Here is a 25,561-nt window from a genome sequence, read left to right as displayed (position 1 = left end):
ATCCTGAATTTTCCCATTTCTTTACCTTCCTACTCTCAGAAATGATAACTTAAGAAGAGAAACGAGATAGAAACAGAAACCAAACCATATTCACTTCTATGTATGGAGTGTTGTGTTTTCCACCATCCATAATTCAGACTTCCCTGATGGTAGGTTAAGCTCTGATCCAGTTCTTGCACTTAATTAGTTTTAGGGTTCCTCCGACTAGTTCATCAGTCTAAAGTTGTAAGAATGACTGCTGTTCTCTCTAGGAGCATAGCGTAGGGTTGTGTATATGAAATGCAGAATTCGCAGTGGTTCTCTTGCTGTGATGGTGTGTTATTTAAGAACTACAAAGGGCCTGTGCCAGGATAGCTTCTGTGTCCCTTTCATTACTTGGGGGGGAAGGTAAGGAAGCAGTAGTTCTACAGAACTGGGGTGACATAAGAAATGGCAACGCTTTGTCTGCCTTGCTTTATTAGGATGGATTTATGCAAGAGAAGTGTAGGTGAGAATTTGTAGTAAATGAACTTCCTACACTTAAATGAATGTTTTGTTGGAATCAGTCATTATTCTTTTTAATGTTATGTTCTCTTTTCTTACAGGGTCCAGATCATCAAACAATTTTATTTAACCATGGTGCAGTTCAGAATATTGCTCACCTACTAACCTCAGTATCTTACAAAGTAAGATGTTAAAAATTATGGCCAGATTCTTCTATTTTATTTTTGGTTCCTAGAGTCTTGATCTAGATGGAGGCCCACATATCTTAATGCTTTGATAGATACTGTGATCAAGAATAACATTTTATTAATAAAGTGGGGCATTGTTTTACCTATATAATCCTCTTTAAAGAATTTTAAAAGCTACCTTGCCTTTCCATTTTTTTTTCTTTCAGAATATTGTTGTGGCTTGATTTGCTATTGATTTTAACAGTCTCTTCTGCTCTGATGTCAGTGCCAAAGCTGCACATGAGGAGGAGGTTCCTTGAAGTATATAGGAACACTGGCTTGCTATATCAGGAAATACTTTGATTTCATATTTGAGACCTGACTTAGCCACAGTGACTCAGATTTAGAACACATACCTACATATACATCAACATTTAAAATGTGTTGGGTATTTCAAAATGTGAAGTCTCATAAAAAGTTAGATTTTTGTCTAATGCTGTGATTTTTTTTTTAAATGTGTTCTGTTTTGTATTTTGAGTTAAAAAGTCAGAGGTTTTCAGACTTGTTAATTAAATTTCCTTCATTGTCTTTTATGTATAAGAAAACATCATGATACATTATCAAGCATGAAGTTAAAAATTTGGTTATTTCATTGTTGTCCAACTAGCAACTTATAGCAGATAATGGGGCATTGTCTTTACTGTGTCACATTAGAGTTGGTATGCCAGCACTTCAACACAGAGCATTGAGAGAAGTACTCATTTTGTTTGTCCTCGTGCACTGATTCTAATCTGCTCTGTATTGCAGCCTGCTAATATCTATGCTTTCCTACTTTAGACACCCAAAGTTTGATCTTGGTGAAGCACTCACAAGGACAGGAATGGGGAATGGAGCCACCTTGGAATTAGCCACAGGGAGGGGGGAAGGAAATATATACTGAAAGCTGCTTCCTCTACCCCGTGCCACATGGAGGCTGAAACCAGTCAGCATTGGCACATCAAGAAACAATTGCTGGGGTGGCTATTTACTGTTTCTCCTCTTCTCCATCCTCTAGCTTCATAAATTCCCTCAGTTCTGCCTCCTTTTTTCTTTTCTTTTCTGCACCAAGCTTCCTTATCTACTATAATAGGTTACGCATTGTGAAAGGAAAAAGGTTTTGGTAACATTATTCTTTAGCCAAGGTTTGCTCCATTGTCAGAGTATCATTGGCAGTTTTAGCTCCCATATTTTAGGTGTACACATGCTGTGCTGCTGATCATTGCTGAGATGACGGACAGAAGTAATTCACACTTTGAGCTACCTATCCTACCAATCTCGAGTTCCCGCATAAGAACATCATATTGTAGACTCAGGCTTGGAAGTGAGGATTAGATTGTCTGGTGAGAACTAAACAGAAAGAATGAAAAATAACTGTTCTCAAAGAAGCTCCTGCGAGTTGTATATTGTATGTAGTCAAGGGTTTGACCCCATGTTATGGTCACAGACCAGTAATCTAGTTTTGAGGAATGTAACACAATTTATAAATGTTTTTGTTGTTGTTGTTTATTTAAATTCAGTTAGCCAACATATGATACATGATTAGTTTTTGGTATAATGTTCAATGTTTCATTAGTTGTGAATAACATCCAGTGCTTTAAAAGTTAAATTAGGGGGTTCCTGGTTGGCACAGTTGGTTAAAGCATCAGACTCTTGGTTTTGGCTCTGTTCGTAGTTTCAGGGTCATGGGATCAAGCCCTACGTCAGGCTCTGCGGTCAGCATCGGGTCTGCTTGGGGCTTTCTGTCCCTCCATCCTCTCTCTTTCTCAAATAAATAAATAAATCTTTAAAAAATAAAATAAAAGTTGTTAGTTTAGTCCTTTCCAGATTTTTACTGTAACTTTGTTTCCTTCTGTTCTTTTTGCCACAACCCCATTTTAGACACTACTATAAGACGATTATCATATGGTTTCACTTATTTGTGGAGCATAACAAATAGCATGGAGGACAAGGGGCGTTAGAGAGGAGTAGGGAATTTGGGTAAATTGGAAGGGGAGGTGAACCATGAGAGACTATGGACTCTGAAAAACAGTCCGAGGGGTTTGAAGTGGCGGGAGGGTGGGAGGTTGGGGTACCGGGTAGTGGGTATTATAGAGGGCACGGCTTGCATGGAGCACTGGGTGTGGTGAAAAAATAATGAATACTGTTTTTCTGAAAATAAATAAATTGGAAAAAAAAAAAAAGACTACAGTATTTTTTTTCTTTTTTCCTTTTTTTGTCTTCAGTTCTCTGGTTTGTAGTTTGGGGAGCAGAAATGTCCCACTTGAAAGGCAGTTGGTAATTAAGTGTTATTAAGCTCTCTCTGGCTTACCAATATTATGTTTTATACATTGTTCTTTTAAATTTGATTAGGAATTTATCTGATTAAATTTTAGTTGCTGTTTTTTCCTGTTTTTTCTTTTCTATTACTTCACAGTTAATTTTAACTCTTTATAATTAAGTTTAACTTACTGTACTCCAGATATTCAGGTGTTATTTTTATTCCCTTGAGGCCTTCTTTTAATATTTTAAGCAGATTTAAACAGTTGTTTCTTCAGAAGAGTTTAGATTCTTTGACATTAAAGTTCGTTATTTGCAAGATCAAGATCAATGCAATTTTTTGTCTATTGTTACAGGTTCGAATGCAAGCACTGAAATGCTTCTCAGTTTTAGCTTTTGAAAACCCCCAGGTATCGATGACTCTGGTAAATGGTAGGCTGAAACTTTCAGTGGCACCTACTTGATTTGATTTATAAACTTTGTAGATTTAAAGAATTCCTTAATTCTTGTCATTTGTTTCATTTCTAGTTTTGGTTGATGGAGAATTGTTACCACAAATATTTGTGAAGATGTTACAGAGGGATAAGCCTATTGAGATGCAGCTGACATCAGCAAAATGGTAAAAGTCAAGACAATGTGGGAAGAACAACAGTGCTTTATCAATATGTTAGAGTGTTTTTGGACAGCCCAATTAGCTCACCTCCAATCCCCATCTTATTTTGGGATTTGGGGATTTGCAAGTCATGAGGTTGTCTCATGTTTTCTTAAATGGGTATGAATTTTTTACTCAGCATACTACTAGTGGCATGCAGAGCAGCAACACTCATGTAACAGCTAAGACTCACCACAGAAAATTATTTTATTACATTCTCAACATACTCTCCTTGTATTTCAGTTGAAATAATATAGAATTAGATTTAACTAACAAATTCATGCTAAGAATTAAGAAACTATAAATATAGGAAAATATAGAGTAAGAATTAGTTGAAGTTGATAACCAAGGCATGATTTCAGAAAATATGGCTTCCTCATCTTTAGAAAAACAAGACATAAAATTCTCATAGAGATGCGACAATTTATAAGATAGTTTATAAGATAGTTAAGTTCTTATTAGTACAAGTCCTGGCACATATAAGCATTCAATATATGTCAATTCAGTAATTATGAACACATTTAATAGATAGGTTAAGCACCTGCTGTGTAAGATTCTTTGCTAAATTAATTGTTCCAGTATTCAAGAATTTGTGGCTGTCTAGTATTTTAGACAAGGATGAGGAATTTTCAGGGAATTACTCATGCGCAATGAATTGTTTTGTTTTTAGTGTATTATTTATATGCTTGTTTGCTTTTTGTCTTCAAAAACCTTTTTGTTAAGATAAAAGCTCTCATGGGACTGGTTTTAAAAAATGTGGTAACAAGTCTTAAGATGATAACAGCTGTAAACAATTCAATCCTGTACAGTCTAAGTAAATTTTATTGATTTTTTTATAGCTTTCTATAGAAGCCAGAATATGGAGTGCTTTAGCTCCCTCTCCCCACCTTACTGAAGGAATCTAATCCAAGAAGGAAATTCATTAATTGAAGTTTCTGAAGTGTTCAGTATCTGTTTAGGGAGTACTGAGTAATTTTCTTCTTCAAAGACAGGTATCATTGTGAAGGCAGATTGTTTTTTAATAGAGCCAAATCATTGGCCAGTTGTCAAAGCCATTGCTGGCAAACTCTGAAGAGTTATTAGTTAATTTCTTATGGCTACCACTAAGAGTTAAATGCTTCTTTTGTGATACTTGTACTACTGGTGTTGGAGTTAGAATATCCCAGCTTAGCTTAATTTAATCTTAGACACTTTATGAACTTATATTTTATTTTTAACTTTTCCCCCCTTTTTATTATGGAAACTTTCTCACAGGAAAATTATAGAAAAAAGTATAAGGCATCAAAAACAAATGAGATACTATATGGTGACTAACATAATAAAAAATAAAAAATAAAAATGTTTTAAGTATAAGGAACTCCACTGTGCCTGGTGTATAGCTTCAAAGTTTTATCTGCTCATTAAGCCTTTATTTTTTTTTTAAAGATTTTATTTATTTATTTGACAGAGACAGCGACAGCAAGAGAGGGAACACAATCGGGGGAGTGGGAGAAGGAGCACAATCAGGGGGAGTGGGAGAAGAAGCAGACCTCCCGCCAAGCAGGGAGTCCGACGCAGGGCTTGATCCCAGAACCTTGGGATCGTGACCTGACCCAAAGGCAGACACTTAACAACTGAGCCACCCAGGCGCCCCAAGCCTTTATTTTTAAAACAATTTTGTATATGTTTTTGAAAAATACCTGACTTACTATCTTTATATATCAGTTAGTTGGTTTTGAGTGTTAAGTTGGTGAAACTGCATATGAGGTAATCTGAAAACCTTCTTCCTTAAGATAAATAAGAGTAAGTTGGTGCAGCCTCTTTGGAGAACAGTGTGGAGATTCCTCAAGAAATTAAAAATAGAGCTTCCCTACGACCCTGCAATTGCACTCCTGGGTATTTACCCCAAAGATACAGATGTCGTGAAAAGAAGGGCCATCTGTACCCCAATGTTTATAGCAGCAATGGCCACAGTCGCCAAACTATGGAAAGAACCAAGATGCCCTTCAACGGATGAATGGATAAGGAAGATGTGGTCCATATACACTATGGAGTATTATGCCTCCATCAGAAAGGACGAATATCCAACTTTTGTAGCAACATGGACGGGACTGGAAGAGATTATGCTGAGTGAAATCAGTCAAGCAGAGAGAGTCAATTATCATATGGTTTCACTCATTTCTGGAGCATAACCAATAGCATGGAGGACAAGGGGCATTAGAGAGTAATAGGGAATTTGGGTAAATTGGAAGGGGAGGTGAACCATGAGAGACTATGGACTCTGAAAAACAGTCTGAGGGGTTTGAAGTGGCGGGGGGGTGGGAGGTTGGGGTACCAGGTGGTGGGTATTATAGAGGGCACAGCTTGCATGGAGCACTGGGTGTGGTGAAAAAATAATGAATACTGTTTTTCTGAAAATAAATAAATTGGGGGGAAAAAAAAAAAAAAAAAAGATAAATAAGAGTAGCTGTCTTTTTCTTTTTCTCCATAAAATCCTAAAGGCAACGAGTTTTTCTTTTAAAGCTTTAAAACGCAAGCAAAAACTTACTTTCTGCCATCTTATTCCAGTTTAACTTACATGTGTAGAGCTGGAGCAATTCGGACAGATGACAACTGTATTGTATTAAAGGTGAGTTAATTAATTATTTCTAAACACATGCAAAAGTTCCCCCAGTCGTAACTGTTGAATATAAATATTGATATTCCCATTTCTTTTTTTCTTCCTATTTCCTTTTTATGTAACTATGGTATATGTGCATAGCATAAAATAATATTAAAACAGCATGCTTTTCTTTTTAATGGCATACCATGTAGTTTTAAAAAATTGCTTTTAGATGTGTTTTTTGTTGTTGTTGTTTGTTTGTTTTTTTAAATTTTTAATTTTTTATAAACATATATTTTTATCCTCAGGGGTACAGGTCTGTGAATCGCCAGGTTTACATACTTCACAGCACTCACCAAAGCACATACCCTCCCCAATGTCCATAACCCCACCCCCCTTCTCCCAACCCCTCTCCCCCCAGCAACCCTCAGTTTGTTTTGTGAGATTAAGAGTCACTTATGGTTTGTCTCCCTCCCTTTAGATGTGTTTTGAGAGGCAAAGTGAAATAGTTCTTTTCCTTGTCACACCTTTTTCATCTTTATGGAAATTAGGAGGATCTAGAAGTTGTAAAAATACATAAAATTCAGGTGAAATAGAAAATATATTTTAATCCTTGATTTTCATCAAGTTTGCAGTGTAATTTTATAGGAAAGCAGTTCATTAGCTCTGTAGACAAAGACTTTATATCACCCTCCTGGCAGATAATCAAAAGATATAACGAAAAAAGAAAAAGTAAATAGTACATGAAAACCAACATCATTGTGACATGTTAAAAGCAACTAGAACTCAGAAAAACCCAAGTAAGAGACTGGCCCTAAAAGTTACAAGTCTTGGATTCTGGTTTCAGCATTCCACCACTGACTGGCTTGGGTAACCTTGGGTACCTCCCTTACTCTTTTGGTGCTTCATGAAAAAGGAGGCAATAATTTTTGCTCATCTATCCCACAGGGTCATTTTGAAAATAACAATATATTAAATATATTAAACATCTTATTAGCTACAAAGAACAAAATTAAGTGTAAATAAATTGGTTATGTTTCATTTTATGATTGCGATTTTATGCTCATTATCAGTGTACAGAATGAACCCAAGGATAAAAGAGCAGTAATACTAATGTTTGCTTTAGTCTTTGGTGAAGCAAGTCAATTAATTAGAACTGAGGACCCACTAAGTTAGCAACATTGTGTAGAGTTCTAAGGGCTTCCATGCAGGTAACCTTAGTTTATTTGCTCAACTGTTCTACCCCTTCTCTTCTCCCTTATTTGTAAAACTAGGTTAATAGCATCTTCTTCATATAGTAGTTGTGAGTGTTAAATTCAATAATCCATGAATTTATGGTATTAATAAATATTAGTAACTGTTCAAAAAAAATAATAAGACTTTCCTCTTGGAAGCCTAGGGTTGTATTATAAAGCCTGCACTAGCCTGATAGGATATCATAGTGAAAAATGAAGTGCTAAACTCTATGGTAAAGATATAATAGGAACTTAGAAAAGAGCATAGCACAGACAGTAATTGAGGAAGGCTTCCTATAATTACAGCATTTCAGTCTCCACCTTTGTGGTGGTGTTTAAAATGTGCTCATCAGCCTTAGAAATAGTAAATACTTAGAATTTTTTTTATTGAGGACCTAATGTAGATGAGTTAACAAAACAAGCACCAGGATTTTTGAAGGACCGCAGAAGTAAGATTCGACTAGCAGGTATAGTCATTCTAGGGATTGATTTAGAAAACCTAGGAACGATTGATGCATTTCATTAGGATTATAGGAAAACTCATGGAATCAGTAATGGTAAGATCCCTGAATTTTTAAAGCTGTATTTCGGTTTTGCATCTATAGGTATTGATCACACCCCAAAAATAAAAGTCATCCCAGTCATATTATTCACTAAAGAAAAGATAGCATACTTTTTCTGCAGCAGAATTGTTCCTGATTAAACTGCTGGCTGTCTTTTATCAGTTCTCAAACCACCTGAGCTAACTGGCCACTTTGCTAGATGTCTTTTAAATAAATAAATATATGGATGGGACAGAAACCTCAGACATGATTTATTAGGGATTCATAAATGTCTTTTATAAGGTTGTGGAATAAAGTTTCAGTTTTATCTGTCACAAAGCCTGATCAGAGTTTGCATTAATGTGCTTTGATTGTATGATTAGGGTGTAGTATGCCAGCACAAATGATTAATACACACTGGACTTTGTTTTTACATTCCAACAAGCCTTTCATTCTCTGAATGTTTATTCAAACATTTGATCAGTAACATGACTGCCAATAAAAACCATTGGATTGATTCAGTCACTATATGCTCTCCATCAAGCTTTTGCCTTTACCACAAAGCAAATAATTAATTTCACTACCTTCCAGACACTGCCTTGTTTGGTTCGAATGTGCAGTAAGGAGAGGTTGCTAGAGGAGAGAGTTGAAGGAGCTGAGACACTCGCCTATCTGATTGAACCAGATGTTGAACTACAGAGAATCGCTAGCATAACTGATCACCTCATTGCCATGCTTGCTGATTATTTCAAGTATCCCAGCTCAGTGAGTGCCATCACTGATATTAAAAGGGTATGTTCTGTTTTTCTTTTCAGCAGCTGAAGCAAGGGATTTTTAAGAAGATTTTCTTACTGCTCACAATTTGAACCAATTGATAATTACAGTTCAAATCGCTTTTAAATGAAGAAAATCTTCTCCCTTTGATAACATAGATGGTGCTATGGGTTTTTGAATCCAGTTTGTCTCATGTGTTCATCAGAAATTTGTCACTAAGCAGGTAATCAGGAAGGAAGAAAATTACATCCCTAATTCTCAACTAAAACCCTAAAATAGTGGGGTGTCAAAACTGGGTATTGATATTATATCCTCATCATCTTACCCTGTTGAGGTTCCCAGGATCATCTCTCTTGTTATATTCTTGTTCTTTACGTCAAGGGTAATCATCTGTGACAGGTGATATGAGTGGCCTTATTTTAACTCTTCCACCACTTTCTCTTTTGCTGTCTTTTCTAACTTTTGTCATCTTTCCTTCAGTTTTATACTGTGCTTTGGGTCTGCTAGTGTCAACTAAAGCACTGTTTAACCTCTAGTTTGCAACCATCAAGAACGAGACTGTGCTTTTCTCAAAGTTTTTCTCAAGCTGTAAGTTCCATAGAATAGTTAGGTATTTCTTTCGACTTTGTACTTCTCAGCTTGTTTGTCATATCCATTTCTCTAGGTTTAAGAGAACAATATTCAGTTAGAGAAAGTTTATTTAAGGAGGTCATGGTAGAGAGAGCATTGCCTCCTAATTAATAACCAGTACTGTTTCATGATTGTGACTGTATTTTTGATGCCAGTCATCCCAGTGGTAATTTTTTTACTTTTCTCTTGACCTCTCCCATGCCCTTGAGTTTCCTAAAACTTCATTTGACAGGCAACTGTTCATTTGGCATTTAACACTGAAAACAAAATGAACTCTTAAGGGTTTATCTTTTTCTTCTAGAACGGGCCCAAAGTAACCTTCTGTGTTAGTGGTATTAATAATGTACACTGCCCTCTATGAATTAAAGTTAGTGCCTGCTCTTCCTTCAGTGTACAGTATTGTTCTTCCAGTATAGGTGATGGGTGACTTTGAGCCAGCTACCTTGTCTGTTTTCCCTCTGGCCACTTGCTCACATGGACACAGTATCTCACTGGTACAAAGATACATGAGCAAGTCCTAAGAGTGGCCTCATGAACCTCTTTAGTTGACCATCCTAGCAAGGCAAATGGGACACTTGGATGGACAGGAGAGTGAGGAAACATAGTTGTAAGAACTTGTACCCTATACCTGTATAAATCATTTAATCAGTATGTAGAACATTATCCCTCGGTTAGGGTTTTTCCATTTTATTTCCCTCACAGTAAAACTAGAATGGTAATAATTTTTTAAATGATCTTTTATACCAAACCTTGAATATGTTTGTCATCTTTATTTTTGATGATGACTTATATAGTGGTTTCTGACCATAAAAATATAGATACTAGACCCATAGTGAGAAATTCTTACACGTTAATAAATGTGTGATTTTCATGGTATATGTTAAGCCAAGTCCATATTCTAATACATGTTTTGAGTAGAAAGTATTTAAGACTTTAAGAATAGATATTTTAGAACTTATTCATCAAAATGAGTATTGTATATTGGGGAGTTCCTCCCATAATTCATCATTGCCTGCTTTGGTCAAAATTTTGAAACTACTATTGTTGTTATTGGCTTTTTTTTTGTTTTTTTTTTTTTTGTCTGTTTGTTTTTTAAATTACATTATTTGAGAGAGAGGGAAAGAGAGCACGAGTGGGGGGAAGGGATAGAAGGAGAGGAGAAGCGGACTCCCCACTGAACAGGGAGTCAGACATGAGATCACAACTTGAGCTGAGGACAGACACTTAACAACTGAGCCACCCAGGCACCCCTGTTGTTGTTATTTGTTACCCTAAATAATGTTACCCAGCTACATTTATTTTCCCATCTTCATATACCACAGTCAGTGACATTTTTTTTCTTTTTTTTTTCTTTTTTTTAAGATTTTATTTATTTATTTGATAGAGATCACAAGTAGGCAGAGAGGCAGACAGAGAGGCAGGCAGAGAGAGAGAGAGAGAGGAGGAAGCAGGCTCCCCGCTGAGCAGAGAGCCCGATGCGGGGCTCGATCCCAGGACCCTGAGATCATGACCTGAGCCGAAGGCAGAGGTCTAAGCCACTGAGCTACCCAGGTGCCCCAGTCAGTGACAATTTAATAAAACTCTTAACTGATGAATTCAGGGTTTTCTACCTAATATGCCACTTAGTTCTTTAGGAAGTTTCAAAATAAGATCTCAGAAGGTTATACATAATATTTAAATCATTGCATAAAGATGAACCTTTTCAAGGCAACTCATTTGGAGTTGTAGTCATTTGGATGAATTAGTTATAAATTATTTACATTATTGATATGCCTTATATATTTACTGATTTGTATTTAGTCATTGAAAGTGTCATGAGAACATGCTTCTATTTCATTTTTGTGGTAGTTTAATGATAAATCAGTTGTACAGAAGAACTGATAACCTAGCAGTTATGCATGTGGAAAGATAGTATTAATTGTTTGACACCAGTGAGTAACCTTAAACTTATCAAAAAATCTCTGAACATAAATCTCAGATAATTATAATAGATAACATAGTAATGACTACCATGGTGTATCATTTATTGAGGATTTTCACAAAGGTTTTCCTCTTTCTAAAATCTTGTTAAATGCTGAAATTGGGCTAGCACTGCTCTTAGTGTTTAAGAAAATCTCCTAGAGACCTGGTTGCAGCAGTACTCACATTATCAGCTGTAGTCTGGGGGCTAAAAAAGTGTCTAGTTTTTGAGAGCTTTCAAAGAGCTGGTGTAAGCAAGCATCAGTGCCACTAAACTACCATCTGGAAGCACTGCATTTTTAAGGGTCAGAGGTTCACAAAGACTTTTCATATACCAGTGTCAAGTGTTATTGTGTTCACTCTTAGATAGAAGCAGACTGCACGCATTCCAGGTCGTGCTGATACAAATGCGGCAAGGTCTTAGTCATACATGAACAGAACCCAGAAGTAATCAAGAAGTCAATGGGAGCATTAATATCTTAATAGTTCAATTTTATTTTTCAAAAATTTTTATTTCTACTCAGTTTTATTGAAAATTAGGTTTGTGGACTGAGTTGCAATATACCTTTTTTCCCCTTCCATAGCTTGATCATGACTTAAAACATGCTCATGAACTCCGCCAGGCTGCATTCAAGCTCTATGCCTCTCTAGGAGCAAACGATGAAGACATCCGGAAGAAGGTGAGTCTGGGAGAGGGGCGTCCCCCAGTCCTGACAGCCAGCAGGCAGGGAGTGACGTCAACCTGAAAGTCGTGGTGAAGAGCACTAACAGTGACTGTTTGAATATAATAAAGCAGAGTGACTAAAGGCATAATTGAAGAATGAATGGGACCCGGATTTGGGGGTTGTTTGTTTTTAGAACATAGAGTGGCATGGCCGTGCTGGAATGACAAATAACTGGTGTGCTTTTTTCTGTCATTAATATGAATTATTATGTTGCACATTTTTGCATGTGTTCTGATAAAAATCAATTCTAGCACTGTGAAGCTTTAGACACCTTGAAAGATCTAACACTAGAATTGTAAATGTTATTTATGGAAAAACTTTCCAATGCCATTGAGAAATTCAAATCTTTATTGTATATTGTTCTTTGATATGTGGCTTAGTTATGTTTTGATTTTTTTTTTTTTTTTTTTTTGCTGCTGTGCAAGTTTGATGTGAATAAAATCTTTGTGGAATAATGATTTTATGTTTAGTGAGTGGTCATCTGAATTTTCCAGTTCCAAAAAAAAATGTGTCACTGGTCTAGCACCTTATGTTACTACAGCCTAGTCTAACACTGAACTCGTGTTCTTTATAGAGTAGTTCTAAGCAGGGACTAAAGAAAAGTGATAAGCTCTGACCTGGCTGCCTCCACAAACCAAAAGGCTGGAGCTTACCACTCAAAAAAAAATACGTCATCTAATAAAATTTACACATGGCTTTTAGGAACATCAGTAAATTGATCCACATAATCTATCTTGATGAATTATAGCAGAAAGAGGGCATTATTTACTGAAACATGGTGATTTATTATATTCCCATCTGAAGCCCTTTGAGGAAAATCAAAAAGTATTGGGAATTTACCATGATTCAGAGAAGTACTTTGGGCTTGTATAGAGAGAAATAGGGGAAAAACTGTAGGTTTATTTGAAATAAATTGGAAAGGAACCATTATTGAAGAAAATTGAAATAATACCAGAGAGATTAGATATGTGAGTAGCTTTGATTTATAAATCAGTGCAAAAAACACGACTAAACTGAATGCTTTCCATGTATCTCAATTTAGTTCAGTTAATAAGATGTTTTTGACTTGAAGTGTTTAGTAAATATCTATGAAAATCCTTTTTGACACTTCTTTCATTTGTAATCTGTTACTTCAAGGCAAATATACTAATGATCTGATATTCCCTGTGTGTAAGCATGATTTATGGATGTTGATATTGATATGTTTCATTCAGCTTAGGTACATGGTATATTGCAGGGGAAGAGGCTTTTATAGCAACTTATATAGATAAAACATTTTTAAAAAAATTGACATGGACTGTATAACTTAAATACATAATGATTTGGTTTTAGATGGTTATTAGGCCCATTGGGAAGAGAATTATTTTACCTATTCTTTCAGCTCAAGAAGGCTGTGCCATGGACTGAAAGGGAGATAGATAGATGGACCATAATGGGGGGAAATAGGATGTCCATTTGTACTTCTTTGTACTTTTTTGTTAATAAACTATTGTTTTGGAATTAATGACTTAATTTGTGATATCATGTTCTAGAAATACTTGCAACGTTAATAGTCTGATCAGTATTAAAACTTGTATTCATAATGTGTATAATTTACTGGTAAGGCTTAATCCTGATAACTTCTGTAGAAAGATGACAAATAAAGAACAAGTTATAATTATTATAGTTTTTTGTGTGGTAAAGAAAAGATACTGTGACATTCTTATGTAATGGGGATTTATAGAGTTTTTAGGAAGATATTTAATCTGGGAAATTAAGTGTTTGAATAATTTACAGTTTATAGCAACTACTGAAGAGAGAAATTGTAAAACAAAAAATATAAAATAATTTTGTGATAAAAACTGCATGAAAATGGTTCTTAGGAGTGGGGAATCTTTATTTTCAGTGTATAAAAAATGGTAAAATGATAACTCTTCCTTTGAATGCATTTATTTCTATTCCATTTCTTTGTCAAAATAATTATCTGGATAGATTTTTACTTACTTTCTCCATGAAATATTTAATTACCTTTTATACTTATGCCTTATAAACTTTGATTGTATTCCCTTTTTGTGTAGATTCTTGAAGACAATGTTTATTATTGTTTTATTTTTTAATGCAATATTTATGCTTGTTGAGATGGAATTTCAGTTTACTGAATTAATGAGTGGAGACTCTGTGAAAGAAATTTCAAGGGCTGTAGACCTATCTCCCCACTCCTCCAAACAAAAGCAATGAAAAGCCTTTTTGTTTAGGATAAAAATATGAAATGTTAAATTGGTCTGCCTTTTAAATGAAAAATGAGAATGCAATTCATTAAATACAGGAGATAATCTATATATCCCATTACCCTAAAATGGCCAGTTAAAGAAATGAGGCATAATGAAGAAGAGTAAAACCAGAGTAAAGAGGTAGAGACGGGTACACAGCAATAAAGGAAAAAGATACAGGCCTTCTCTTGTCATAGATTTAGTCCGTCTTCTTGCTTCTGAAGACTTCTAAAGTCCTGCCGTGATTTTGTTTCTTGATCATTCTCTCTGGGCTGGAAAAAATGAAGCTAAGGACTGAACATGACCTGTAGATCAGAAATTCACCACTCCTGCATTGGAGTGGTGATAGTGTATTCCCATTAAAAGAAACCATCTGTATAACAGTCCTTGGAACTTAATAAGCACTCAATAAATATTTGTTGAATAAATAGAAATGAAAATGCAGAAACCATACACGGAGTGGCATTTCCTTTAATAGGCTTGAATCTTTTAGTATCCTTCTGTGCAGAGCAAAGTTGGTATCCTGGCTTTGCATCCTTTATCACTCTGTGGTATACTTATAAATTTCCCAGTTTCCCACAGTGTCCTGTTAGAAAGTGAAGGAGGGTGGAAAAATCTGCAATTGGAAAGTGGGCAATATACTACTCTTGGCTGTGACATAAGGAGGGAGAAGCCAAAGGAAAGATGAAGGACCACTGAGCTTGACAACAGGTGTGGTCTGGCCATATTCAACTTAGAATAATTGAAAGATTTTGGTTGGAGAAAGCAAGGGCAGAGGCAGCAATTGAGAGCTCAGTGGAAGAAGGGTCCAGGGCACATTAAGTGTACTGGCAGCAATGCCAAGTAAAGATTAGCTGTAATCTCTGCCATGGGCAAAGTCTAGTTTCTAATGATGGTCTTAACCACATGTTCATGCTGACCAAGAAGCATATGTTAGGTTATTGGGACAGTAACAAAAGAAAGAAGTTAAGATACTTAAGATTACTTCAAATACTGCCATTCCCAGTCAAAACTCCAGTCAGTGGTTAAGTCCTTCAAAGGCAGCAGTGGCAAACAGTCCTATAATTGTGAAGTCAAGTCCTTTGTAATAAAAAATGGCTCTTAAGAAAACCATCACTTGATAAATATCTGTTGATCATCAATTAGGTTGGAAATTTGAAAGGATTGTTTTACTTTTACACTCTTCAAGGAACTAGTAGAATTTATCAGAAAGAGAAAGTGTAAATTGAGGAAAACTCGAAGTAGTAAATATAAATTAAAATTCAAGGAAGTTAATAAACTTAACATGGTGTGATTTTTATTTTTGGTAAAAGTAAGGCACATTACAAATGTTAAGTGTAGTACTATTGTAGCCTTTGCTTCTTTGAGGTATCTGACTGATGGAGCCTTACAGAAAGTTTTCCTTTTGTATTTTGAGTGCTTATATTTTAGCTGTAGATCCATTTTGAGGAACTAGAATGTAAGCTCTATTGAGGGCAGGGATTTTTTATGTTTTGCTTATCACTGTATTCCCAGCATCTACAACATTGCCAGGTGCATAGTTGGCACTAATACATATTTGAAGAATGGATGAAAAAAATGAATGAATGGACAAATGGATGAGTGAACCATATTGTAAAATTGCATTAAGCACCCTTAATCCAATTATACATGGGTGTTTTTGCATTGAGAACTTAACATAACTTCATTAGTAGTTACACAGGTTTGTAAAGAGATGAGCCTTAAAATACAGGGAATCTATCTGACCATATAGTCAAGGGGATTCACTACATTTAGCATAGAGAAAATGTAAGAAACTCCCATTTTTCAAGAGGCAGACAATTCCAAGGGTGTGTCTTTTCATTTTGATAATAGATCAAAGAGAACATGTTTTATGGTATGGTAGTTTAATTTTGAAATGGTTTTTACTATTATTTCTTAGGGGTTCTTTTGATGTATAAATGTTTGAGTTTAAAAATATTTATAGCATTCACAACTGTGAATCTGGACCAATTTTTGTTTTTTTCCCTGTAGGGATAAAGATATGATTTGGTTTATAGGAATTAGCCTCTTAGAAATCAACCTATTCTGCAAGTAATACATGTCTGTATAAAATACTATCTGAATATCAGATTTTTTATGATTAGTAATTTGATTCTACATTGATTGATTGAACTTCCTACATTGTAGAAACGTTGTCCAGTGGAAAGCAGAGGTGAGATCAAGAGCAGTAAAACACAGCCTTAAAATTCAGCATTTATAATAAAACCTCAGTAAGTCAGAGAAAAGTAAGAAATGAACAGTAAGAATTTGCTAGGGGTTCAAAGAATTATTGGGAACTAATTAAAATGAACATGGTGATATCAATATAGCTATCCTTGAATCAAGTTAGAAATTAATAACTTAATATTTTTGTTATTTTTAATGTTTTCTAAATGCCTTTTATATTTTCAAGAATTGAAAACATGAACTCTTAAGTTTTTTTCCCTTGGGGCGGAAAAAAGTCATCCAGTCACAGATGTTTTACATGATAAATGTAAAGACAATAGCCAAGGGTGAGATGTGTTTTCTTTTCCCAACTGAACAGTGGGTTTTTGTTTGTTTGTTGTGTTTTTTAAGGCAGAGAAAATAAGAAAAAAAAAGGAAAGCAAAGAAGGAGAATTTGTCTTCTACCCTCTTTTTCCCAGCAAAGGAAGTTATATCTGCAGGGTCATTGTGGGGATGAGATCTAAAGTATTTAAAATATTTAGCAGGGTGACTGTAAGTGCTCAATAAAAGGAAGCATTTGTTAGAATATCTTAAATGACTTAATTGGAAGAGTAAAAATAAATATTTTTAAGTGTATTAGAAGAGCTAAACAGCATTGGAGCATAAATTTTTTAAAAGTTTGCAATGAAGATAGTGATGCTTATGCTATAAATTTCCAAAACTATTATTCATTCTAGTAAAAAGAATATTTAGACTTCAGAAGCATAGGCCCTTTCTTTAGTTCATCTCTCATTAAGGAGAAGATGTCTTTTTACTCTTACATTTTAAAACATATTTAAAATACTGGTTTTCAAAACTATTTGATGCCATTGCTATCGTATGGTATCCAAAGCACCAAATATAATATTTTCTTGGAGTTAAGTTGAATATTACAATATATATCAATAATTGGTAAAATCATAGGTAATAGATGTCTTCAGAAAATTGAAGAGTCCAAGTTTTACCTGATTTTGGTTACCTAAGTAGTACTGTCCATGATTGCCTCAGATGTCATTTCTCCAAAGCATCATCATTTGTATAAAATCATATCTCAAACATATATGTTCAAATTTTGAACAAATACAAGTTCTTCTGTATTTTTAAAGTTATAAGATTTTAAAATATATTGATAAACATAGATTAGTTTTTCCTTATATTTTTCTGCTATAAAAAACTTAAGCATTTCACTTTTGAACATTTTTATCATGGGTTGTAGGTAGATTTTATTACTAGTTAGTTTTCTGGGTAACAGTGTAATTATACCGTGAATTTCTATTTTTAAATATTTTTGCAAAGTTCAGTAATTTTAAATGGTCATTTAAAAGTCACAGTGTCAAAATTCTGTAAATTTCTCTGCCATGAAATTGGGCAGATGCAAGGAATTATTTCTGAGCCTTGGCCTGCATGTTGAAACAAACGCCTGAAAAGAACATGTTGAAAGTTTTCGACGGTACCACAGAAGTGGCACCCTTCAGGACTTGGCTTTGCTACTGAGTAATAGCAAATTCGTGCAGAATTCAGAATTCCTTGACTTAATCTGTGGTTAAATTGTTAGTTATCTTCTTAAGGCTAATCTACCAAAGAATTTTAAATGAACTCTGCAACATTCTTTCATAATGGTAAGTATTTTTAGAGTTAACCATGACCGTACCAGGTTTTGCCACTTGCCCACAGTATTGAGACCCTTGGCCTTCAACATACTGAAAGAAGCAAACCTGGGAGTGATAATCCTATATACATAATAGAGGTATTTATATAATCAAGTAATGGATTTTTATTTGAGTTTCATTAAGTGGGGACATAAAATTGAATATTATGTTGTTTGTGTTGTAGTTGCATAAACCATTAATTATAATTCTTGTTCTTAAAATGTGAAGTACAAGTTGGTTATTTTGTTGTTTACAATCTAAGACAGATGAAAACCACGAGGTGGGTTAAAATATGATCTTTATTAGACTTTTGGAACTAAAATTAGTTTTCAGAATGTTTTGTGTGGAAATGAATGAAATGTTTGTGATGATACAATATTTGTGGAATAGTAGACCTTGAGAAAATTGAGTTTGTGATGAACCAGGACCATTGCTCTTACACTTTTTCCCATGATTATAAATGGTAGCACAGGGCTTGGCAAACTGTACCCTGTAGGTACTTAACACCTATGTAATAATTCTATAACCTGCCAGTTCAGAATGGTTTTTGCATTTTTATATGGTTGGTGGGAAAAAATCAAAAGAATATTTCCTGACGTTTGAGAAATAAATTAAATTCAAATTTGTATTCATAAACTTTTTTTTCTACTTTTTGTCAGCTTTATTGAAGTCTAGTTGATAAAATGTTCATAAAATTCTATGGAATATAGCCATATTGATTTGTTTCTGTGTTGCCTGTGGCTGTTTTACACTTCAGTGGCAGGTTGAGTAGTTGGCAACACAATTGTATGCCACAAAGCCTAAAATAAGTTTGCCCACCCTGTGCTAATAATGCATAGCGAAATATATATGATCATAAGCCAGTTAGGTGAAAAACTGTGTTTCCTGTTTGCCTCTTTGTAATGGACTGTAGAAAGAAATGGGGCCACACAAAAGTCAGGGGAGGGTAAGATCAATTGTCTAGCTTCCTGAAAGAGAAGCATCATCAAGTGTTGATGATATGTCATGGTCACTGGATACTTTTCTATGTGCTGATTCCCTTGTTTGAATGATTTTGGCATATAACGGACCCCAGACAAATTGGATAATAGCTATACATTGGTTTATGGTAGGAAACATTATTATGTTCTGTGTAATGGTCAGCAAAGTTGCCTGAATAAGATATTTCACCATGTCAAAGAGAAAAATAAAGGTCCAGTGTGTGTATTAAGCAAACGTCTATTCAACCTTTGTGACATATGAAGCATTGGGTTACGTGGTATGGGGGCATAGAACAATTACATAACTCAGATATAAATATCAGATAATCTGTTTAGGAAATTTAATTTTAATATAACTGCTACCATTTATTGAGCATTTACTATGTGCTAGACACGGTGGTAGGCATTAGCACATTATCTCCTTTAAGCCTCATATAACCCCGTGAGATAGCTGTTGCAGATCAGGAAATAAGCAATTTGACCAAGGGCACCCAGATAGTAAGTGACACCACCTACATTCTATCCCAGTCTCTGACTCCAAAGCCCATGCTGTTAACTGTTACTTTGCTCATGTAAAGTTAAATACCATTACTAGAGCCAAATTATGGTATGAAATGGCAAGAAAACTCACAGGAGAATGCGATAGTCAAAGTAGTTGAAAAAGAAAATGCTGTGAATTGAGAGAACTTAATAGCTTTTATTAGCTGGTTGCAAAGCATCAGATTGAGAAAAACGTGTCTATTTTCTCACATAGCTTTTGGTACAAAGTAGGTAGTGAGTTGCTTTTATTATTCCCATTTATTCATCTGGCATTTACAATATGTACCTCCTCCTGCGTGTTCAGGAATGAAGAACACTGGTGTGTACCTTTTAGGAGCTCACAATTTAAAGTAGTTAAGGAGATGAGACACTAAATTACTACATAATAATTCCAGAGCCTCATGTGCGATAAAGTGTTGTCCACATTGAAAGCCAGTTTTGCCATGATCGGTACAGCCACATATGATTAAGATATGGCTGTAATTAAAATAGCCTATTCTGAATGAATCTGGAAGAGTCATTATATAATAATCAGTGTATGTCAGTTTCATCAGTGTATGTCATAGTATAATATGTATTATTTACATTATATATTATTTAGATAATATATCTTATATAATAGTCTCATCTAAAATAAGAGTATTTGAAAGCATTCTCACCTCCTTCTAAAATATTAAAATAAGTTGTTTCAGAAGTTTTGACCCACAGAATGAAGAATCTTCATATCTCTGTTCTTTCTTTATCAGTTGGAAATGTTTTTCTAAGGGCACTGTCTAGACGTGATCATATTATAAACTAATGTCCTAGAAGCATCCAGAATGAATGATATAACCGAAGTACTGTTTCAGCATTTTATTTTGTAGATAGCTTCCTTATGGAATAGATTTAAACTTAAAGCAACATTTTGAAATCCTTGTATCTTCTTAGTTATCCCTTGTCAAACAATGTTTGTAACTAGAATGTAAACTCCATAGAAGCATTACCTGGCAAATAGTGGATGCTGTGCTTATATTTATGAGTCAATTGTGTAAGTCTGGACGTGAAAATTCAGCCAGCCAACCTATAGGATAATTAAGACTGTTGCATACACAGCTGTGTATGTAGAGGAGTAGGGATTGAGCAGGGCCATTGTGTTGCACAGTTCTTGGGGCAGTGTGTCATTCAGATCCCTGGAAAACAGTAAAAGGTGGAGGGGAAGTTTCTAGTGTTATTTGAAGTAATTTTTTTAATGGTTTTATTTATGTGCTAAAATGAAAGAATAGAATTCAGCAGCTATTTATGTTTTGTTTTCCCATTAAGCTGATAGTTGAGTTTTAAAAATTGAACTTTTGAACTTTTATATGTAGAGAAATATTTTTTGAGAAAGTATTGATTTATTTTTAGATGTCATAAGTGTTTCTGACACGGTGTGTTTGGTTTTATGAGAAGGAGACATTGAGCCAACTTCTTTCCAAAGTGTAGAGAAGTTTAGAACTTTCAGTATTTCTTCTAAATATTTAACATTAGTGAACACTTAAGTTGCTTAGCTCTTAAGAAGAGAAAAAGGTCCTGAGGTACAAATTACAAAATACCACTTAAAGAGACTTAAAAGCAAGAACGAAATCTAGAAGGTTAAGAATATGTCCACTGCAAGAACGATCTCTCTTCTTTGTCCTCCACTCCTAAAATGAAGTGATACCATTCCCATTTGGCCTGTAAGAGGAGTTAGATGTTAATTTAATTCAGTGTCTTTAGGAAAAAGGACCAAAAGGAGGCCTTGTAGATCAATTCTTGGGATGTTTGGCTTTTACTTCTCTGGCTGAGAGAAGTTTACTGTTTCCTCCCACCCTCTATGTCCCAAGATCATGGAGTTTGAGAAATTTGATATGAATGTGGGAGTGGGTAGCAATGGAAGACTGAGAGAAGGGAAGAAATACTTCGTAAAATGTTTTCTGAGACTCAGGAATATAATGGGTTGATCAGCTATTTGTCCTAAGAGAAGCTGTGTATCTTTTAGAAAAAAAGAGCCTTTGGTAGAAACTACCCTTTTTTAAAAAAAACTATTTGCTTGAGGAAAATGTCAAAATCTTACGTTGGAGCAGCAGCAAAGATATTACATAGAATAGACTGTGGGTGGGAAAGCCTACAGTTCTTATCCAGAACAGATGGGGCTTATGGTCTGAGAACAGTAGAATATTCTGTTAAGTTAGTATCTACAGAAGCTAGACACTGATTCTAGAATGGAGATAAGTCATCAGGGAACTGAGTTGAAAAATCAGTGGAACTCACTCTTGTGGCTTTTTTCACAGTGTTTCCTTGGCTTACCTTTTTTTCATTGGCTTCTATTCTCTCCCACCTTTGGCATTTTTACCCCCAACTTAAGCTGAATCATTGATTTTTATTCTCTCTTTTTGGGGGCCCTATGAATTGTACCTTTGTCATTTCAGTTTATTAATGATGACCTCTCTTGTCTTGTATAGTATATTAATTTTTATCAGCCTAGGATGTCAGTATATAGGCTGTAGTTTCCACAGTACTGATAACATTTTCTATTCTTTCTTTCTTTCTTTCTTTCTTTCTTTCTTTCTTTCTAAGCACTGGTAACTTTTTAACTACTTTTCTCCCAGTTTTCCAAGTCAGATCTCAATTTAGTTACTAAGGTTAAGCAAAAATTTCATCTTTTAGCACAGCAAGTGAAATGGACCTCACACTAGAAGTATGAAAACCCAGTGGAGCCCTACCACTGTCCCAGTTTGCCTGGAGAACCTTGACCAGGGACTTAATCTTCCTGAATTTCAAAGACCTCAGTGATAAACTGAGGAGGAGTTTATTTCTAAAACCCCTTAAGATTTTAACATTACTCAATTAAAAACTTAACTATACATATTTTTAATTCCTTTGGATATTTATGTCTGCTGCCGTCAGTGGCATTGAGAAGAATGCAGTTGAGGATTTGGGTTCCCAGGTGAACCTCTCTAGGAGCAAGCATTGCAGCTGCCCCTAGGTTGATTTGTGGAAGGCCGTATACTGTTGGGGTGTATTTGTTTTGCTCTTCTGTTTTAATAAAGGAATGGGTATAAGGGTATACTCAGGAATTAGAAATATTAAGTGCATTTCCATTATATACATGGCATTGTGTCTTTTAGTTAAGTATTTTTTGATCAGTATGGCCACTTCCCTAAAACCTAGGGAAAGTTTGGTTTTCCATTTTTAAATTTGGATCCCTCCTCAGGCCCCTATTGATTCTATTCAGGCTACTGGATAAGCTGGTTGTACATGCTTATCTCACTCTAGCATCTAACTTGTTATCTCATAACCCCTCTCCTTCCTCTTCCATGTTTCTAAAACCAGTCTCTTGACTGTACTGACATCAGACCTTGTGTTCATAGAGCTCATCTGCTCAAAAAAAGATGTTTTATGAGGAGCTGGACCTTAACTTATACTCCTTATACTCCTGGTCAGCAAGACTCAACTTTGTATCCTGGGACTTGTCTACATTGACACTTATGAATTGAAAGGGTTGCCATCCATACCCAACAGGGTGCAGTGTCCATTGTAGACCCTTTTTCCTTGCCAGACCTACTCTTTGTTCCTGACCTCCCTGTTCTGCATCTTGCTTGGCTGTTTAGTCCCTGCTGCTGTAACTAGACTTTCTGGATTTGCTACCTTAACCACTTAAATCTTAGTTCAGTTCCAAGTCTTTACTCTTTCTAGCCAGTTCTCTCTTGCCATCCTTTGTGAAGACTTTCTGGGAACCTTTCACAAAAGCCTACCTGGAATTAAATTGTATTTGCCTGACCATTGTGCACATTAGTATAAGTAGTTGATGTTAAGAAAATGCCTGTTTTACTATCCCAAATCCCTTGACCCCAAGTCAACCCACTTTGAATTGTTTGAGAAGTTTCTTGACACCAGTAAGTATTTGCCTGGTTTTTACATTCTCTGCTTGACCTGTTTTGATCACAGTTCAAGGTCCAATATGAAGTTGCTAATACCTGGAAGATGCTTCATCCTCATTCATGCTGGGAGAATAGTTGGGCCTTATTTTTAACTCTGACTCTTCCAGTTCTTTTTAGGCTCTCAGGAATGGGTGGTGTATGACTTGGCCACAGCTAAGGTATGAGTCCAGTAGGGCTCATGGAGGGCTAGGGAATTCCCTTGTAAGTCAATGCCATTTTCATCTTATGAACATTCCCATGTGTGCCATGAACCTTAGGATTATCTGGATTCCCCATGACCCTCTAGCCTGCTGCCCTTTTCTCTCACAGGCCATAGGGTTCTTCTGTCCCAATGACAGGGACCTTTTCTACCCCTGCAAAGAGCTACACTGTCAGAGAAAAAAGCTTAGCAAAAACATAGAGTCATGGGCACTAAAGACACCAGCAGAGAGAGAACTTAGCACCTAGTCCATTAACCTAAAACTTCATCAGTTTATGATGCAGCATTTTTATGTGGTTTAATTCTGTAGTTAAATTTACAACCCAATCCACTAGAATAGCAGAGATAAAGGGCGCCTCCACTCTGAAGATTCAGTCCACCTCTTATACTCCTGGCCAGGCACGGTGTCTGTGTAATAGAGGGCCCGCCCACCTGCCCACCCTTCCTTCTTCCTTTTATTCCTTCCTTCCTTCCTTTTTATTTTTATTTATTTATTTATTTTAAAGCAAATTCAATAAGCTATGCCACAGGGCAAATTTGCTGAACTGTGGCTGAGGACTCTCCGACCAGAACCATGAGGCGGAACAACTTGAAACTTTATTTGACATTGTTCTTGTATTCTGGAATGACCAAAGATCCTTTACAGGGGCTAGGACTTGGCTGTCATTATCAAGGCTTTGTAGCCCAGTATAAGTTGTTAAAAGGCACCATGGAGGGCGCCTGAGTGGCTCACCGGGTTAAGCCTCTATCTTCAGCTCAGGTCATGATCCCAGGGTCCTGGGATCAAGCCCCACGTCGGGTTCTCTGCTCTGCAGGGAGCCTGCTTACCCCTCTTTCTCTGCCTGTCTCTCTGCCTATTTGTGATCTCTGTCTGTCAAATAAATAAATAAATAAAATCTTTTTTAAAAAAAAAAGGTCCCATGGAGAGCAAGTTTTATTGTGCTTGCCTTTCCAACCCAGGTCTAAAAAGTTATCTGGTGTTGTTAGACCTTCTGTGGGTCAGAGATCTATGGCAACAGCCACTGCCAACTCCTTCCCAGCTGACCTAAAAACTTTTTCTCTGAATGTGATTCCAAACCTTTCTCTGCTTCGTAATCTCATTTTAATCTTTATTTTGGTCAGTGTGTTCACTGTATTGCTCCTTTATCCCTTACCAGATGATCTGAATACCCTAAAGAATACAAAATCACAGTTAGATCGTGTTGCTCATTCACATAGCCTCTCAGGATACCTTTTTGGATTGGAATCCTAAGTTCACATTCTGATTTTGCATTATCTTCACCCTCTTGCTCCCAGACTGGTATCTTGATAGAAAAGGTGGGCCGGTCATTCAAGTAATGGGCTTTCCAAGATGTTGGCAGGGTTACTAAAGTCCCTCCACAACAAGTTTGAATACAAATCCAGGCCTCCTACTTGTAGACGTTTTTTGATAGATTGTAACCTAAGAAGGGTCACCTTGTGCCTGAAAGAGAAAAATACTTCCGAATAGTCCTACTGTTTTATATCCTAAATTAGGGGAAAGGTTTACCAGCCAGTTTATAGCTATTCTCTAGCTCCAGAATACTAGCTCCCACACCCCCAGGAAACTTAAAGCATGAAACTGTGCTCTATATAATGATTGGCTGCTTGCATAGTTCCCCACTGTCTGCTGGCCTAAGCCTCAGTATTGTCTGGTATGGTCATTAATGGCCATTTCCCAGCATTCTGAGAGTGGGTATTTTTCCCACTTACCTTTGT

General features: G+C 35.8%; 1 protein-coding gene across 2 annotated transcripts in view; it reads left to right on the top strand.

Moving 5' to 3' along the window:
* Positions 1-25,561, top strand: part of ARMC8 (armadillo repeat containing 8) — a 112,329-nt gene that overhangs the window by 54,579 nt on the left and 32,189 nt on the right. For both annotated transcript variants that reach the window (XM_044252284.1, XM_044252285.1), the window contains 6 exons: positions 585-665; positions 3,302-3,377; positions 3,474-3,564; positions 6,145-6,205; positions 8,547-8,747; positions 11,903-11,998. In XM_044252284.1, coding sequence (XP_044108219.1) covers positions 585-665; positions 3,302-3,377; positions 3,474-3,564; positions 6,145-6,205; positions 8,547-8,747; positions 11,903-11,998 — 606 coding nt within the window. The remainder of the gene's footprint in view (positions 1-584; positions 666-3,301; positions 3,378-3,473; positions 3,565-6,144; positions 6,206-8,546; positions 8,748-11,902; positions 11,999-25,561) is intronic.

The sequence above is a fragment of the Neovison vison genome, chromosome 6 (assembly GCF_020171115.1).
Source record: "Neovison vison isolate M4711 chromosome 6, ASM_NN_V1, whole genome shotgun sequence".
Lineage (NCBI taxonomy): Eukaryota > Metazoa > Chordata > Mammalia > Carnivora > Mustelidae > Neogale > Neogale vison.
This window is presented reverse-complemented; position numbering and strand designations above follow the sequence as displayed.